The sequence below is a fragment of the Hakea prostrata genome, chromosome 11 (genome assembly GCF_041222555.1).
Source record: "Hakea prostrata isolate BN-2017 chromosome 11, UWA_Hpros_2, whole genome shotgun sequence".
In the NCBI taxonomy this organism is placed as follows: domain Eukaryota; kingdom Viridiplantae; phylum Streptophyta; class Magnoliopsida; order Proteales; family Proteaceae; genus Hakea; species Hakea prostrata.
Genome location: NC_142610.1, coordinates 14,782,349 through 14,799,841, shown reverse-complemented (window position 1 = coordinate 14,799,841; position 17,493 = coordinate 14,782,349). Strand labels below are relative to the sequence as shown.

The following is a 17,493-nucleotide window of genomic DNA, read 5'->3' as shown; positions in this document are numbered from 1 at the left end:
TTCAATGTTAACGATAAACATTGTCATGTATCTATACCAAATTCCATATCCTTGCATGCGGCATGATTACCTATGCCTACAGTATCTTGTATTTCTTCCTGATACACTGCTATCTTATACACTCAATGCATCAATTATTTGAATTGCCATATATATATTATGTGTGTATGTGTGGAAGTAGTATGTTTGGAATTAAAACTAACTCGAGTTCCTTTTTTCTTTTTTCTCTCTTTTGTAGAGGCTGGGGGAATCAGCCTCAGGGAGGATATTCATAATGCCCATGGCTATCATTTTCTTGTTCAGTTTGCATTAACACTGTCAAACATGCAGAAGTATCAGGGATCCCAGTCTATCCAGCCCCAACTCGCTTCAGAGGATATCTCGACATCTGATTCTGTCAGAAGACAAGACATTACAGGAAAAAGCTCGGCAACTTCACCACTGCATCTTTCGCCAGCACTGGCAAGGCTACTTGATGTGCTTGTTAATCTAGCTCAGAGTGGTCCATCTGAACCTAGTAAATCTGCTGAAGGCAAAGGTGCCAAATCTTCTTATAGCAAGTCTTGTGGCCATGTTCAAACTTGGACGTCATCTGAGGAAATGTGGGAAAAAGAAAATGCTAAAATTAAAGACCTTGAAGCAATTCAAGTGTTGCAGGATATTTTTCTTAAAGCAGATAGCACTGAACTTAGGGCAGAGGTTCTGAATCGTATGTTTAAGATCTTCTCAAGCCATCTTGAGAACTATAAGTTGTGCCAGCAGTTACGCACAATGCCCCTCTTCATCCTGAACATGATTGAGTATCCTCCATCATTGCAGGAGATAATCTTGAAAATTCTGGAATATGCAGTGACTGTTGTGAATTGCATTCCTGAACAAGAATTACTTTCACTTTGCTGCTTGTTGCAGCAACCAGTAACATCTAAATTAAAGCATACCATTCTCTCATTCTTTGTGAAACTTTTATCATTTGATCAGCAGTATAAAAAGGTTTTGCGAGAAGTTGGTGTTCTGGAAGTTATCATAGATGAGCTGAAGCAACACAGGTTTCTTTCTTGCTCAGAGGAGCATAATAGGAGTCCTAGTCCACTGGAGAGGAAGTCCAGTTCAAACAACTTCAAGAAACACATGGATAGTGAGGATGCTATAATTTCTTCTCCCAAGCTAATGGAATCTGGTTCTGCTAAGCTTTCTCTTTTTGAGACAGACAGTACAGTATCTGTTGCATGGGACTGTCTGGTATCCTTGTTGAAGAAAGCTGAAACTAATCAAGCATCTTTTCGATCATCTAATGGTGTCACCATTATTCTCCCATTTTTGGTATCTGGTACTCATCGACCTGGGGTTCTCCGGACAATATCCTGTTTGATTATTGAAGATGTTGCACAGGTTTGTGACCTATCAAATTGTTGTGTTTCACTGCTTATACTTAAATTCTATGGGGTAGAAATTGTGAATCTAGAGCATTTTTATTTTTGGGGGAAAATTTTAAGTGTCCAGATTCTGGCAGCAAGTTTAGGCACTCTCTCTCTCTCTCTCACACACACACATAGGCACTGTATCTTGATTGTTGAGCATATTTATTTTGTGGTGGATGATTGGTCTTTCATTTTCACCAGGACCATCCAGAAGAACTAGGTTCACTGGTTGAAATCCTAAAGAGTGGTATGGTTACAAGTGTTTCGGGTACCCAGTTCACACTTCAAAGTGAGGCAAAATGTGACACTTTTGGAGCCTTATGGCGCATCCTGGGAGGAAATGGTTCCGCTCAGATTGTCTTTGGGGAATCCACTGGATTTTCTCTTCTACTTACCACACTTCATAGTTTTCAAAATGATGAATCACAGACAGATGGTCAATCTTTGTTACTGGTTCAGATGAAGCTTTTCACATTTCTATTACGAGTTATTACAGTTGGAGTGTGTGGTAATCCTGCCAATAGGACCAGGTTGCATATGGTTTTATCATCTCAGACATTTTATGATCTTCTTTCGGAATCTGGGTTACTTTGTGTGGATTGTGAAAAGCAAGTCATACAGTTGCTGCTGGAACTCGCACTTGAAATTGTACTTCCACCATCCAGTTTGCCAACAGCAGAGAGTGCTCCATCATGTGATTTGATTGAAGCAGCAGCTGCATCTTTTCTTTTAACTGCTTCATCAGGTTCTTTTATTCCTTATAGGCAAAGCGTCTACAATGCAGGCGCCATCAGCTTTCTGATCCGGTCGTTGTTATATTTTACTCCAAAGGTGCAGTTAGAAGTTTTAAGCTTCATTGAGAAACTTGCTCAGGCTGGCCCATTCAATCAGGAAAAACTAACTTCTGTAGGTATGAGATGCACAATTTTGTGACTCTGTTTAATCCTTCTCCAATAATGTTCTTATAGTATTCTATTTTCACGCATTTAGGTTGCGTGGGGCTTCTGTTGGAGACAATCCGTCCATATCTTTCAGGCTCATCACCATTACTTATCCATGCATTGCAAATTGTGCAAGTTTTAGGTGTTTACAGGTATCTGGTTTTGTTTATTTTGCTTTTGTTGGTGGGAGAACTAAAATGTCAAAAGCATTATGACATAATATTTTATTGAGTCAGACCCTGTTACATGGCAAGACATTGGTGGACCCATGGGATACAGGACCCCACACCAATTTCGTGGGTAAAATTTGAGCCCAAAATGTGAGGAAGCTGCTCAAATGCATCTTGGAGTCAATACTATAGTTTTTATGTCCATTTCCTTGTTTAACTGTCATAACATATTAACTTAAAGTTATATACAACTTCCCTTTCTCATATTGGGCTATATATTGGCTAATAAGATGATTTTGTGGTCCCTTTAGCACATATACCTACTTGTATGGTACATGGAAGGTTACGAGTGCTAACTGTGCTATTAGGCATGGTGGCTATCTAAAAATCAATTTGTGTACTTGACAATCTCTTTATAGTTGCAATGGAACCTGTAACTGGGAATCACACTTTTTGGAATAGGTTGTCATCATTGGAGCTGCGTGTACTTGTCAGATATATTCTGCAAATGAGAACCATGAGTTCAGGTCCTATTCTTGTTGACATGATGGAGAGATTAATTCAATCGCAAGATACGGTTTCAGAAAATGTTTCACTTGTACCATTTGTGGAGATGGACATGAGCAAGGTTGGGCATGCTTCCATTCAAGCATCTTTAGGGGAAAGATCATGGCCCCCTGCTGCTGGTTATTCCTTTGTCTGCTGGTTTCAGTACCATGGTCTCTTGAAACCTCATGCAAAGGAGGCAGATCAACCACCCAGGGCTGGCCCTTCTAAGAGGCAGAATTCCTCTAGCTCACAGAAATTTCGGACCCATGTTCTTCGGTTGTTTTCAGTAGGTGCAATGGATGATGAAAATACATTTTATGCAGAACTTTACCTTCAAGATGATGGTGTTCTAACTCTTGCCACTAGCAGCGCCAGTTTGTTGTCTTTTCCTGGGTTAGAACTTGAGGAAGGAAGGTGGTATCACCTTGCTGTTGTTCATAGTAAGCCTAATGCGTTGGCTGGACTTTTTCAAGCTAGTGTAGCATATGTGTATGTCAATGGAAGGCTGAGGCACACTGGGAAACTGGGGTATTCGCCATCTCCATTTGGAAAGTCTTTGCAGGTAACCATTGGGACGCCTGCTACATATGCAAAAATTTGTGAGTTATCCTGGAGACTCTGCTGTTGCTATCTTTTTGAGGAGGTGCTGACTTCAGGTAGTATATGCTTCATGTACATTCTTGGTAGAGGATATAGAGGGCTATTCCAAGATACAGATCTTTTGCAATTTGTTCCTAACCAGGCCTGCGGTGGGGGTAATATGGCAATATTGGATATGTTAGATGCTGAGTTATCTGTAGCATCCAATGCACAAAAGGTTGACAACACCAGTAAACAGGGTAACCCTAAGGCAGATGGCAGTGAAATTGTTTGGGATCTGGAGAGACTTGGAAACCTCTCAACACAACTCTCTGGGAAGAAGCTTATATTTGCTTTTAATGGAACATCTTCAGAAGCTCTTCAAACATCTGGGACTCTATCCTTGCTCAACCTTGTTGATTCATTATCAGCTGCTGCTTCCCCTATTGGGGGTTTGTAAAGAATCTCAACTTCCGTTTCCTTTTTTACTTGTAATGTCTTTTTCATACTAAAGCTGCTCTTTTCAATTTCAGGCATACCCCGATTTGGTCGTCTTTATGGAGATATCTATATTTGCAGACAATGTGTAATTGGGGATACCATCCGTACTGTTGGTGGTATGGCTGTGGTACTGGCTCTCATTGAAGCTGCTGAGACCCGGGATATGCTGCACATGTCCCTGACATTACTTGCTTGTGCACTTCATCAAAGTTCACAGAATGTGCGAGATACGCAAGCCTACAGAGGGTACCATTTGCTTGCACTCTTTCTGCACCGTAGAATGTCGTTGTTTGACATGCAGTGTCTTGAGATCCTTCTCCAGATCGCTGCATGTGAAGCTTCATTTTTTGAACCACAGAAATTGCAGGAGACACATCCAGTTACCTCCTCTGCAAGAGCTATACATGATGCCAATCATGAGGATTTTACTTTGTCAAAGTTTCCTAATGAATTTTCATCAGTTGAATCTCATGGAGATCTTGATGACTTCTCTGTGCAAAAAGATTCACTTAGTCAAATTTCAGAGCTTGAAAATAGTGGTTTGTCCTTGGAACCAGCAAAGTGCATTGTTCTCTCAAATGCAGATATGGTTGAGCATGTCCTGTTGGACTGGACCTTATGGGTGACAGCCCCTGTTCCAATTCAAATTGCTCTCCTTGGATTTTTCGAGCGTCTCGTATCCTTGCATTGGTACAGGAGTCATAACCTTACAGTCTTGCGCCAAATGAACCTTGTCCAACATTTACTGGTGACATTACAGAGGGGGGATGTGGAAATCCCTGTGTTGGAGAAACTAACTCTACTGCTTGGGGTTATTTTAGAGGATGGCCTTTTGGATTCTGAATTGGAGCATGTTGTAAGGTTTGTGATTATGACTTTTGATCCACCTGGATTTACACAAGACCATCAAGTTATTCGAGAGTCAATGGGAAAGCATGTTATTGTACGGAATATGTTACTGGAAATGCTTATTGATTTACAAGTGACCCTAAAGTCAGAAGAGTTGCTTGAGCCATGGCACAGAATTGTTTCATTGAAGTTGATGACATATTTTCTTGATGAATCTGTTCATCCTACCAGTATGAAGTGGGTCATGACTCTTCTTGGTGTCTGTCTTGCTTCTTCTCCTAGCTTTATACTTAAATTTCGCAGCATCGGAGGTTATCAGAATCTCACACGTGTGCTTCCAAGCTTCTATGATTCCCCAGAAATATATTACATCCTCTTCTGTCTAATATTTGGGAAGCCTGTCTATCCAAGAGTACCCGAAGTTCGCATGCTAGACTTCCATGCCCTTATTCCAAGTGATGGAAATTATATAGAACTGAAGTTTGTGGAGTTGTTGGGATCTGTGATTGCTATGTCAAAATCGACATTTGATAGGTTGGGTGTGCAGGCTATGCTTGCGTGTGAAGCTGGTATCCATTCACAGCTTAGTGCTAGCCTTGTTGCAGAGCTTGTTGAAGGAACAACAGACATGGGAGGAGAGCTTCAGGGTGAAGCTTTGCTGCATAAAACCTATGCGGCACGTTTAATGGGTGGGGAGGCTGCAGCCCCTGCTGCTGCTACTGCGGTCCTGAGATTCATGGTTGATTTGGCAAAAATATGCTCTCCTTTCTCTGCCGTATGCAGACGAGCAGAATTTCTTGAAAGTTGTATAGATCTTTATTTTTCTTGTGTAAGGTGTGTATTGAGGACTCTTCACAGTTTGAATTTCTTAAGTTTGGTTGAACATAACTGTAAAGTAATTGTTTATTTGTATGCTTGTAGGGCTGCTTGTGCAGTGAAGATGGTGAAAGACCTCTCTCTAGGAACAGAAGAGAAGAATTTGAATGATTCCGATGACACCCACAGTTCACAGCATACATTCTCCAGCTTGCCTCCAGAACTGGAGCAATCTGTGGAAACTTCCATTAGTGTTGGAAGCTTTCAGCCAGGACAGGTAAGTACTAGTTCTGAGGATATTCTTGAGTCCAGAAATTATTTGCCTGGTGATAAAACAGAGGGGAAAACAACTGTATCTCAGAGAGAGTCAAGCAAAAATTTCATTCAAGAAGATGGCCAGACTGTACATGGTTTTGATGGTGAAAGTGTTGATCAGATGTCTACAGTTACTTCGAGCACTAATGATTATAATTTCCAGAATGTCAATGGAATGGCAGATTCTGGTCGTTCTTCATCTTTGAGTATGGTTGATTCTCCCAATTTATCCGAAAAATCTAGTTCTAAGGTTCCACTTACACCCTCTTCAGCTCTAGTGACGGGTCTTGGTTCTTCATTTGACAGCACTTGCAATAGTGTCAGAAAATCTCAAGTAGTTGCTACTCCGTCTATTGGTTCTTCTGTGTCTATGGTTGAATATGATACATCTCAAAACTTAAAATTCAGTTCTCAAGGTTCATCTTCTGCAAATACGTTATTATCCATAACTCCAAAATTTTTACTTGAAATGGATGAGTCTGGTTATGGTGGTGGTCCTTGTTCTGCTGGAGCTACTGCTGTTTTAGATTTTATGGCAGAAGTTCTTGCTGATATTGTGACTGAACAGGTGAAAGCTGCACAGATCATAGAGAGCATTATGGAAACTGTTCCTTTGTATGTTGACGAGGAAACTATGTTAGTTTTTCAAGGTCTTTGCCTCAGTAGATTGATGAACTTCCTTGAAGGACGTCTGTTGCATGATGATGAGGAAGATGAGAAAAAATTGGATAAAAATAGGTGGTCCACAAATTTGGATGCGTTTTGCTGGGTGATAGTTGATCGTGTATATATGGGTGCTTTTCCTCAGCCAAGTGGCATATTGAAAACTCTGGAATTCTTGTTATCCATGTTGCAGTTGGCAAACAAAGATGGTAGGATTGAAGAAGCAGCTTCTACGGGAAAAGGGCGTATTCCGATAACTAGAGCAAGCAGGCAGCTTGATGTGTATATTCATGCACTTCTGAAAAATATGAACCGCATGATCATGTTCTGCTTCCTACCTTCATTCTTGACGATTCTTGGTGAGGATGACCTTCTTTCATGCTTAGGCTTGCAAATGGAATCGAAGAAGAGTTTATCTTCAAGCTCTTCACAAGAATCTGGGATTGATATCTGTACCGTCTTGCAGTTATTGGTTGCTAACAAACAAATTATATTCTGTCCTGGCAACCTAGATACTGATCTAAATTGTTGTCTTTGTATAAACTTAATTTCTCTTCTGCAAGATAGAAGACAAAATGCACAGAACATTGTCATGGATATTATCAAATATATGCTGGTACATCGACGTGCTGCATTAGAGGAGTTGCTTGTATCTAAACCTAACCAAGGGCAACATCTTGATGTTCTACATGGTGGTTTTGATATACTGTTGACTGGAAGTTCCTCGGTATTCTTTGAATGGCTTGAAAGTTCAGGGCATATAGTTAACATGTTGTTGGAGCAATGTGCTGGTATTATGTGGGGGCAGTACATCGCTGGATCAACAAAGTTTCCTGGGGTGAGGATAAAAGCGATGGAAGGTCGTCGTAGAAGAGAGATGGGAAGAAGGTCACACAATACTTTGAAAATTGACCAAAAGTACTGGGAGCAGGTGACTGAGCATCGTTATACGTTTGAGTCAGTTCGTGATGCAATGGCAACTGAGTTGAGAGCTGTTTGTCAGGATAAATATGGTTGGGTTCTCAATGCTGAGAGTGAGTGGCAAACCCATCTCCAACAACTAGTGCATGAGAGAGGAATTTTCCCCATGAGAAAATCTATCTTCTCTGATCCTGAATTGCAGCTTTGTCCCATTGAAGGGCCATACAGGATGCGCAAAAAGCTTGAGCGTTGCAAACTGAAAATAGATACAATTCAAAATGTTCTCAATGAACAGTTTGAATTGGGGGAAGCTGAGCTGTTTAAAGGGAAAAATGAGACTAGCCCGGAAGCATTAGGAACTGATTCTGATTCATTTTTTCATCTTTTATCCCATGGTTTCAAAGGCAAATGCTTTGATGGTGGTGATGAAACATATGATGTTAGAGAGGAAAATGAAGCTTCCGCTCAGGTTGGGTGGAATGAAGACCTTGCTAGCAATGCAAATAGCATGAGTCTTTACTCAGCTGGTGAATTTGGTGTTAAATCCAGTACTGTTTCTATTCCAATAACTGATAGCATCCATGGCAAATCTGATCTTGGTTCTCCAAGGAAGTCTTCTTCTGTGAAAATTGATGGTATGAAGGTTTCTGATGATAAATTGGGAAAAGAACAGCTTGATAGTGGTGAATATCTTATTAGACCTTACCTGGAACCTCTTGAAAAAATACGGTTCAGATATAATTGTGAGCGTGTTGTTGGTCTTGATAAGCATGATGGTGTTTTTCTTATTGGGGAGCTATGTCTATACATTATTGAGAATTTCTATATTGATGATTCTGGGTGTATATGTGAGAAAGAATGTGAAGATGGACTCTCTGTGATTGATCAGGCTATGGGTGTCAGAAAGGATGTTGCTGGCTCCATGGAGCCCCAGCCAAAATCACCTTCATTGTGGAGTACAACAGCAAGGTCTTGGGCTGGGGCTAGGGCGTGGGCATACAATGTTGGTGCTTGGGGAACAGAGAAGAGTGGCAATCTGCCTCATCCTTGGCGTATGTGGAAACTTGATAGTGTTCATGAGATTTTGAAACGTGATTACCAGTTGCGACCTGTTGCTGTTGAGATATTCAGTATGGATGGGTGTAATGATCTTTTGGTATTCCACAAGAAAGAGAGAGAGGAAGTGTTCAAAAATTTGGTTGCCAGGAATCTTCCAAGGAATAGCATGTATGTATTCCAACTCCAAGAAGTGTATCTGTTGGGTGATGGTTTGCTATTTCTTGTTTTACTTCTTATATTCTATTTATATCTTGATTATGCAATGCGTTATTTTTGGCATATGCAAGATCCATGTTTCAAATTCCCATGCTTGTAGGATTGGTAGTCTGTTGTTTGTGCCCCATGATTGATAGATTTTTGTTTAGTGCATGGGCTGCTATTTGAGTTGTTTTAGTTTGTAGATCTAATAGAAAAACTCATTTTGTGTTAACTGCTGCTAAGGTATTGATGTCTCTGATGTTCCTACAAACCAGTGATAAGTGCCCTCTGTGTGTGTCATTTCTAATGTCATCATTCTTATAGCTTCATTGATTCTGCCACAAGTTTGATAACTCAAAAATAGTTAATTCCGAGTGATGAATGATCAAGAGCACTTCAATGGATCACCTTACCTATTTGTAAGCTCAGACCAGGATAAGCTGTGACCAAATTGAGTTTTGGGTCCTATAGGATATTTAGGGTTATCTTGTAATCTTTTGTTTTACTATCTCTGAGGAAGGACCTTGGTGCAATTGTAAAGGTTGCTTCATTGTGATGAAGTGGTCACAGATTCTAGTCTTGGAACCAGCCTAGAGTTCATTTCTCATCTGGAATTGTTTTGGTTTTCTTATCCCTTCTGTTCTGTCCTGTTAGCATTTATTTTAGGAGCTATTGTTGTGTAGTTGCTTTATATTGTGTTGAAGTATGTGTATTTAGGTGCCATTGGGAAAGGTAACTTGAGAAGATTCTCAAAACAGAAAACTTCCAATGTATGAAGCAGGATCTAGCTTTGCAGCTCTGGTACCATGTTACAATGATTAAACCTATGAAACCAGAATAGAGAAACAGAGAAGAAGAAGGAGGAGGAGGAGGAGGAGGAGGAGAAGAAGAAGAAGAAGGAGAAGAAGAAGAAGAAGGAGAAGAGAAGAGAAGAGAAGAGAATGGGAGCAGAGGGAGAGTTGCCCAAGATGCAGCAGCTTTGCCTAAGTAACTTTATTTATAGAGCTAGGAAAAATCTCCCAGAATGTTGCAAAATAAGGAAACATGTATTCTCAGAATATTACATAATCTGGACAAATATTCCGAGGATATCCTAAGAGTATATGCCGATCTAACTTAATGGCAATCTAAGTAAAGGGTAAAAAGTAACAAGTACTGTTGTACACCCGCGACACCTAAGTACATGTATTCAACACTTTGTAAGTGAAATTCTTTTTTTGGGGTTGTATTTTCTCTTTTTAACGTTATTAGTAAAGTAATATATCATCTCTCTAACACAACATTCCACCAAATTGTCTTGTCATATATTTTTATGTTTTCTTCTTCCTGGCTTCCATCCATCATATAGATTCAAAATTTGGAGCTCTATGGTTTGAGAGTAGTATTACTTCTCTTTCTTCTTTCTTTCCTCTAGAAAACAGCAGGTTATTGAATTTCCTTACCCTATAGACCCCCCTAAAGCGAGAACCTAGTTCTAGCATAACCTAACCACTAGATTTCTACCAAACATGGAAGGTAATCTCCATAACATTATATTGTCCAAGTTTTCTCCAACTTATTCAATCATCTATCCTTAGGATCTTTCATGCTTTAATTATCCTTGTTAAACCCTAAAACATTTCTGTTATAATTTCCTACAGTGATTTGCTCAAACTCTGTCTAACTTAACAGACAGCCTCTTGAGCCTTTTATAACTAAGGATTCTCAAATCAATCAGTTATCGGAGAGAGCTCCCCCTAGTTTTCCCCTGAGACTCCCTAATTGACATATCCTAATTTCCCTCCTTTTGAGTTGATTCTTTGAAAGATCTTAGTTAACTGCTTGTTTGGTTGAGGCTACATCCTGGGTTTTCTAGCATGGTGTAACAGCTACAGTTGATGCCCACTGGTTCACTGCTGCAAGATTCCACTGTGCATATTTGTCTTATGGATGGGGGGACTCACCATACTTGAAGTTTCAACACAACTACACTTATGCTGCAATGCTTCTGATCTCTTCCCTTCTTATACCATGCATCTTGCTGTTCTAGGGTGCAAGCTCCTCAACATCAAAATATTGTTGGCCACTGACATTCATAGTCCCCTAATTTTCCCCCTTTTGAGTTGTTTCTTCAAAATATCTCAGTTAACTGCTTGTTTGGTTGAGGCTACATCATGGGTTTTCTAGCATGGGTGTAACAGCTACAAGTAATGCTCACTGGTTCACTGCTGCAAGATTCGACTGGGCATATTTAGTCAAAACACTCATGACATTAGTCATACAGATAGGGAGACTCACCATACTTGAAGTTTCAACACAACTACACTCATGCTGCAATGCTTCTGTTCTCTTCTCTTCTTATACCATGCATCTTGCTGTTCTATGGTGCAAGCTCCTCAACTTCAAAATATTGTATGGCCTCCTCTTAGAGCCATTGAGAAATCTCTGGGTTCATGGATGAGATGACTGTGATGGAAGGTACTTTGCATGCTACATTGACTCATTTGTATTCTCGGCCCAAGTTGGCACAAGATATGGCTATTGTAAATTCGTAGGATAAATTGCAGATGACAATGTCTTTGATGTCATGGGTAGAAAAGTAGGGGCCTGTGTTGTGAGGAATTGGGTGGTCAATTACATACCTTTTTATAACCCTAATGAGAAACATTGATTTTATCTATAGGTGATTGGTTGTCTTGGTTTTCTGTTGGCCCTTCGCTCCCCCTTTGGTTTGATATGATTGTAGGTTTTTCGTTGTTTTTTGTTCCTTTTGCTCTGCCTTATTGGTCTCCCTTTAGCTTGTTATGACTGTAAGTTGTTTGTTTAGATTGTCCACTTTTAGTTTGCTACAACTGTGGGTTGTTTGTTGTTCCTTTTGTTCCCTCTTATTTGTCTCCCTTTAGCTTGGTGTGATTGTAAGTTGTTCATTGTTTTCTTGTTGAGCTTCTCCTTGAATTCTCTCTTTGTTCTTTCCCCTTTTTTGGAGGACAGAAGGAGTCTCTTTTCTCTCTTTTAATCTATTTTTCATTCATCAATTAAAAACAAATGCTATCAAACTCCAATTCATTGCGCATTTTCCTTTTAGAGGTTCTATGACCATGACTGGATGCCAAAACGTGTTTAAACATTGTTATAGGAATACCATAATATATTGGATAATTAAGAAATAATCTTGTACATAATTTACAAACTCTATGGGATCCAATTTCCAATCTGATGGATCACTCTCTACTGGATAATCCCTAGCAAGGGAAGTAGATTGCATGTTGAGCATTTCCATCTTTTTCACGATGCATTTTCACAAATCCAGTACAATGATATGCTGTCATGGAATCAACCTTTAGGACCAAAACCCATGATGTAACACTGTAATGATAAGGATCCCTTTGGTCAGTTGGTGATGGACTGACGGGTATGCTTCTTGTCTTTTTATCATAGGCAACGACACAGGTAGATTTACACCAGATTGTTTTGTAGATGCTTAAGGTGTAATCATATTTATGTCCTGAAATCATCAATTTTAGTGGTTTTCAATGTAAAGACAGTAAATAAGATGCCCAGTCCTGTGTCTGGTCGAGAGTTATTTTGGGTGAAAATTTTGTGGCTAACTTATAAGGCCATTAAGTAGTTTCTTGCAAAACTAAAAAAGAATTTATTCAAACAAAATCTGAATTTTTTGACAGACCTATATTGCAATAAATATGGCCATACAGAAGTCTCCCTATTTTCATAATTGCGTTTCTCTTGGATCTCATGGTAAATGTTGCACTGAGCTAGTTAGGTCTTGGTTTCAAATAGTATTTCTCTCTGCATGCTTAAAAAATGATGTTTTCTTTATGTTGTTGAAACTTGAAAGTAAGGAAGAGTGGCCGGGTTCAGTTCAACAGAACTAAAAGAGGTACTGCTGGCCTAATATGACCATTGGAGAAGTGGTAAGAAGGACATGCTTGTGATAGGGCTCAATCATAGTACTACTGCGGTTAGAGTTGTTTAGAGATCAAAGACCTGTGTATTGACCCCTCGTAGGGGGGATTTTCCTGGGATGTTTCTTTGGCAATTGACTCTTGCTTTAGCTTCTTCCTTTACTCGTTTTCTATTTTGCTCCTTCTTTTTGTTTCTCCTGTTTCTGTTATGTCGCAGCATCTGTCAGATCCATGCAGATGAACCCATTTAGTTGGGATAAGGTCATGGTTGTTGTTTTAGAACTCCCAATCAAACAGTTTAATTGATCATACCAGATGGTTTGTTCATCAGTCAAATGATTTTGAACTATGAATGCTTGGGCAGTTAGGCCAGTAATTGGCTGTTTTTTGTGAACAACCTAGCGGATCAGCCTGACTGGGCAACAATGTTGGCTGAAACTTTTGTATGCATATAACAAGAAGAAAGAACAAAAACAATGGTACGACTGACTACCTTGGAAGAATTTCTCATCTTTCCGTTGTATCTATTTAGCTTCTAATTGCTGCTAGCTGTTTATGATCCAAACCATGATCTCTGTTTCTTGTCATAGTTGTTTATGTTGCTAATGTTGGTTTTCTTTTGATATTACAGTGCTTCAGATTATGGAAATTTCATATTATATTAAATTCATTATGTGCATTTTCGTACAGGTTGGACACAACAATTTCAGGATTGTCAAAACAGGATGGGAATGAGGGAGGCCGTCTTTTCAATATCATGGCTAAATCTTTCTCGAAGAGGTGGCAAAATGGAGAAATTAGCAATTTCCAATACCTGATGCACCTCAACACTCTGGCTGGGCGTGGATATAGTGATCTCACGCAGTATCCAGTGTTCCCGTGGGTTCTTGCAGACTATGAGAGTGAGATCCTTGACTTGTCTAATCCTAGCACATACCGTAAACTTGACAAACCAATGGGATGCCAAACAGATGAGCGGGAGGATGAATTTAAGAAAAGGTCTTCCATCCTTTCCATCCCTTCCTTCCCCCCCCCCCCCCCCCCCCCCACCAAAAGAAGAAATTTGTGGCATACCAATTCAGTTCTTTATGTTCAGTTTTATTTTCTTCTCTTTTCATTTTTGTAGATAAATTGCTTGCTTTTTCTCTTAGCGGATTGATTTAGTTCTCTTGCATGCTCTCCATGTTCCCATTCTAGATAAGATCTAGACAACTATTTGATCTCCTTTGGTCATTTCCTTCTTAATCAGATATGAGAGTTGGGATGACCCAGATATCCCCAAGTTCCATTATGGCTCACATTACTCCAGTGCTGGAATTGTTCTCTTCTATCTTCTAAGGCTACCACCATTTAGTGAGGAGAATCAGAAGCTACAGGGTGGTCAATTTGACCATGCTGATCGCCTTTTCAATAATCTGAGAGACACATGGTTAAGTGCAGCTGGGAATGGTAACACATCGGATGTGAAAGAATTGATTCCGGAATTCTTCTATATGCCAGAGTTCCTTGAAAACCGGTTTAATCATGAACTTGGAGAAAAACAATCAGGGGAGAAGGTAGCCTGACCTGTGACAATATTCAATATCTGTTCACTCTCCACTGTTATTTGCTGGCTTAAGTTTGTGTCTTATTAGACTGAAAATCTCATTTTGCTTTATCTTAGGTTGGTGATGTTGTGTTGCCCCCATGGGCCAAAGGCAGTGCTAGAGAATTCATCAGAAAGCATCGGGAAGTATTGGAATCAGATTATGTTTCAGAAAATCTCCACCACTGGATAGACCTCATTTTTGGATATAAACAGAGAGGAAAGGTTTGTGTGGACATTTTTGGCTTTTGGTTCATCATCAGGTCAAAAATTTTTCATATTCATTTATAAATTCTGTGGAAACACTTCGTGCACTCGTATTCTCCTATCAAACTAAATATGCACCAACTCCACACCTTGGATGCTGAACATGTATAGTTGTGGCCTGCTTTTCTATGGTCCAGTGTAGTTATTGTGCTGTAATTCTGTAAATAACATCAGAATTATATTTGACCATAACTGTCAGCTATACACATGCTTTGTTTTGTACATGATCAATCGGGTAATTAGGATGGGTTATGTTACAGGCCTAGAAGGTTGATTTATAGCCAATCAACTGGTTAGATGTTTGCCTCACATTTGCTACACTGCTTTTTCCAGATGCATTGAATCCTGCGCATTGTTGTTACCCCCCGCCCTCCTAATTTAGTGTTTGGGATCTTTCATTTTTGTCTGCTCATCTTGCAGTAGCTGATAAGGTTATTACTTTCCTTATCTTTTCCCTTTCCATTTACGTTTCTAACCATAAATTTTTCAACAGGCAGCTGAAGAAGCTGTGAATGTTTTCTATTATTACACATATGAAGGGAATGTGGACATAGACTCTGTAACAGATCCTGCTATGAAGGCCTCCATTCTTGCACAGATCAACCACTTTGGGCAGACACCGAAACAATTATTTCTCAAACCTCATGTGAAGAGACGGATTAATAGGAAGCTTCCCCCTCATCCACTTCGGCATTCTAACCATCTTGTTCCGCATGAAATCCGTATGAATTCATCTCCAATTACTCAGATAGTCACTGTCAATGAGAAGATCCTTCTTGCTGGGACAAATCACTTGCTTAAACCCAGAACATACTCTGAATATGTCGCATGGGGTTTCTCAGATTGTAGCTTGAGGTTTATGAGCTATGATCAATATAGACTCCTCTCCACACATGAAAGTCTTCATGGGGGTCATCAGATTCAGTGTGCAGGTGTCAGTCATGATGGCCGGATTCTTGTTACTGGAGCTGATGATGGGTTGGTTTCAATTTGGAGAATCAGTGAGGATGGACCCCGTAGTCTTCGAAGGTTAAATTTTGAGCGGTCACTCTGTGCTCATACAGCAAAGATTACCTGCCTCTATGTCTGCCAGCCTTACATGATGATACTGAGTGGGTCAGATGATTGCAGTATCATTATGTGGGATCTCAGCACCATGATCTTTGTGAGGCAGCTTCCCGAGTTCCCTGCACCAGTTTCAGCAATTTATGTTAATGACCTTACAGGAGAGATTGTGACAGCAGCAGGAGTTTTGCTTTCTGTATGGAGCATCAACTGTGACTGCCTTGCGGTGGTCAATACCTCCCAGCTTCCATCTGATTTCATTCTCTCTGTGACTAGTGCTGCATTTTCAGACTGGCAAGACACGAACTGGTATGTTACTGGGCATCAGAGTGGGGCTGTCAAGGTTTGGCATATGGTGCATTGCTCTGATGAGAGGAGTGAGCAGAGCAAGTGGACTACCCATGGAGTGGGAGGGCTAGGACTGAATGGTAAGGTGCCAGAATACAAGTTGTTCCTCCACAAGGTACTGAGGTACCATAGATATCCAGTTACTGCCCTACATCTTACAAGTGATCAGAAGCAGTTGTTGAGTGGAGATTCCAATGGTCACCTTGCATCATGGACCATACCAGATGAGAACGTCAGAGGTTCACTCAGTCAAGGGTGATATTCGCGTAGATGATGATGTGTGGTTGAATTGCACCTTTTGTCAGTTGAGGGCCTTGGGGCGAATACTTGTTCTTTATCCCCAGGCTTGTCCTTGTTAAAGAGATGTATTTTTAAAAAAAAAGGGAGCAAGAAGCAAGACAACAGAGCTTTCGTGGTGATGGAATGACATCTCAGGATGACAAGGACGAAGAATGACTAGCTGATGTGTTCTGATACTAGTCAAGCATGAGTGAGAAATGAATGGAAATGCTTCATGAGCTGAACAGACATATTTCAGAGGGAACAGCATGCTTTGGTAGAGGTTTTTGATCTGCTGAGGCTCATAGTACGAATGTTTTTTTTTTTATGTAAATAGGTTGACTGACAAATATAGCAAATTGTATAGTAGAAGTTTCTCCGGGCATGCGTGCTCTGTTGGGTGAAAATGATCTGACAGACCATGCAATGAACTGAAGGCTGGTTAAGTGAATTCTCTGTGTCTTATTCTTCTGTATTCTTGTGCCATTGAATATTTGCAATGGAACAATTTATTCGTCTTCCCTACTCAGTTCAAATAAAATTCAAGGACGAATCCAAAGTCACACATCATGATTTATCAGTCTTCACAGATGCATCTGATTCCTTAATTGTCTAATGTGAGGTTTTCCATCTTTTTTGGTTCAGGGGGAGAGATGGCTCTTCAATAATTAATTTAATTCAGTTTCTCTACAGGGAGGTGGAGAAGAACTCTGCATTAGATGGATGGCTTCTGCTGGAATTTTGTTGTAGATGGGTTCAAACCACATTAAATCTATTCCATCTCTTTATCCTAACATAATTATTGTCTTGCATTAGTTCCTAATTCAATCTGTCAAAATTTAGCTTCTATTAATGCTAATTTTTGCAGGTCCCCTATATAAAATCCTCCAAAATCGCTTCTGATTTCCTGGAAGTCTATGTGTAGACCAGAATCCTGGGTAGCTTAGCTTGTGAACCACTAGAATGTACATAAGGCTTTGCTCCTCGAATCCTGGAGAGAAGTCCAAGTTTCTAAGTCACCAGCTTTGTGGGTTCAGGTGTCAAATTTCAAATGTCAAAAGAATTTAA

At 40.0% G+C, this 17,493-nt stretch overlaps 1 protein-coding gene across 1 annotated transcript in view; it reads left to right on the top strand.

The window, feature by feature from the left end:
• Positions 1-17,058, top strand: part of LOC149000309 (protein SPIRRIG-like) — a 42,260-nt gene extending 25,202 nt beyond the window's left edge. The window contains exons 10-19 of the mRNA XM_089139942.1: positions 239-1,389; positions 1,620-2,328; positions 2,409-2,511; positions 2,992-4,109; positions 4,191-5,841; positions 5,929-8,949; positions 13,572-13,880; positions 14,131-14,437; positions 14,545-14,691; positions 15,227-17,058. Coding sequence (XP_088996068.1) covers positions 239-1,389; positions 1,620-2,328; positions 2,409-2,511; positions 2,992-4,109; positions 4,191-5,841; positions 5,929-8,949; positions 13,572-13,880; positions 14,131-14,437; positions 14,545-14,691; positions 15,227-16,405 — 9,695 coding nt within the window. The 3' untranslated portion in view covers positions 16,406-17,058. The remainder of the gene's footprint in view (positions 1-238; positions 1,390-1,619; positions 2,329-2,408; positions 2,512-2,991; positions 4,110-4,190; positions 5,842-5,928; positions 8,950-13,571; positions 13,881-14,130; positions 14,438-14,544; positions 14,692-15,226) is intronic.
• The last annotated feature ends 435 nt before the right edge of the window (positions 17,059-17,493 follow it).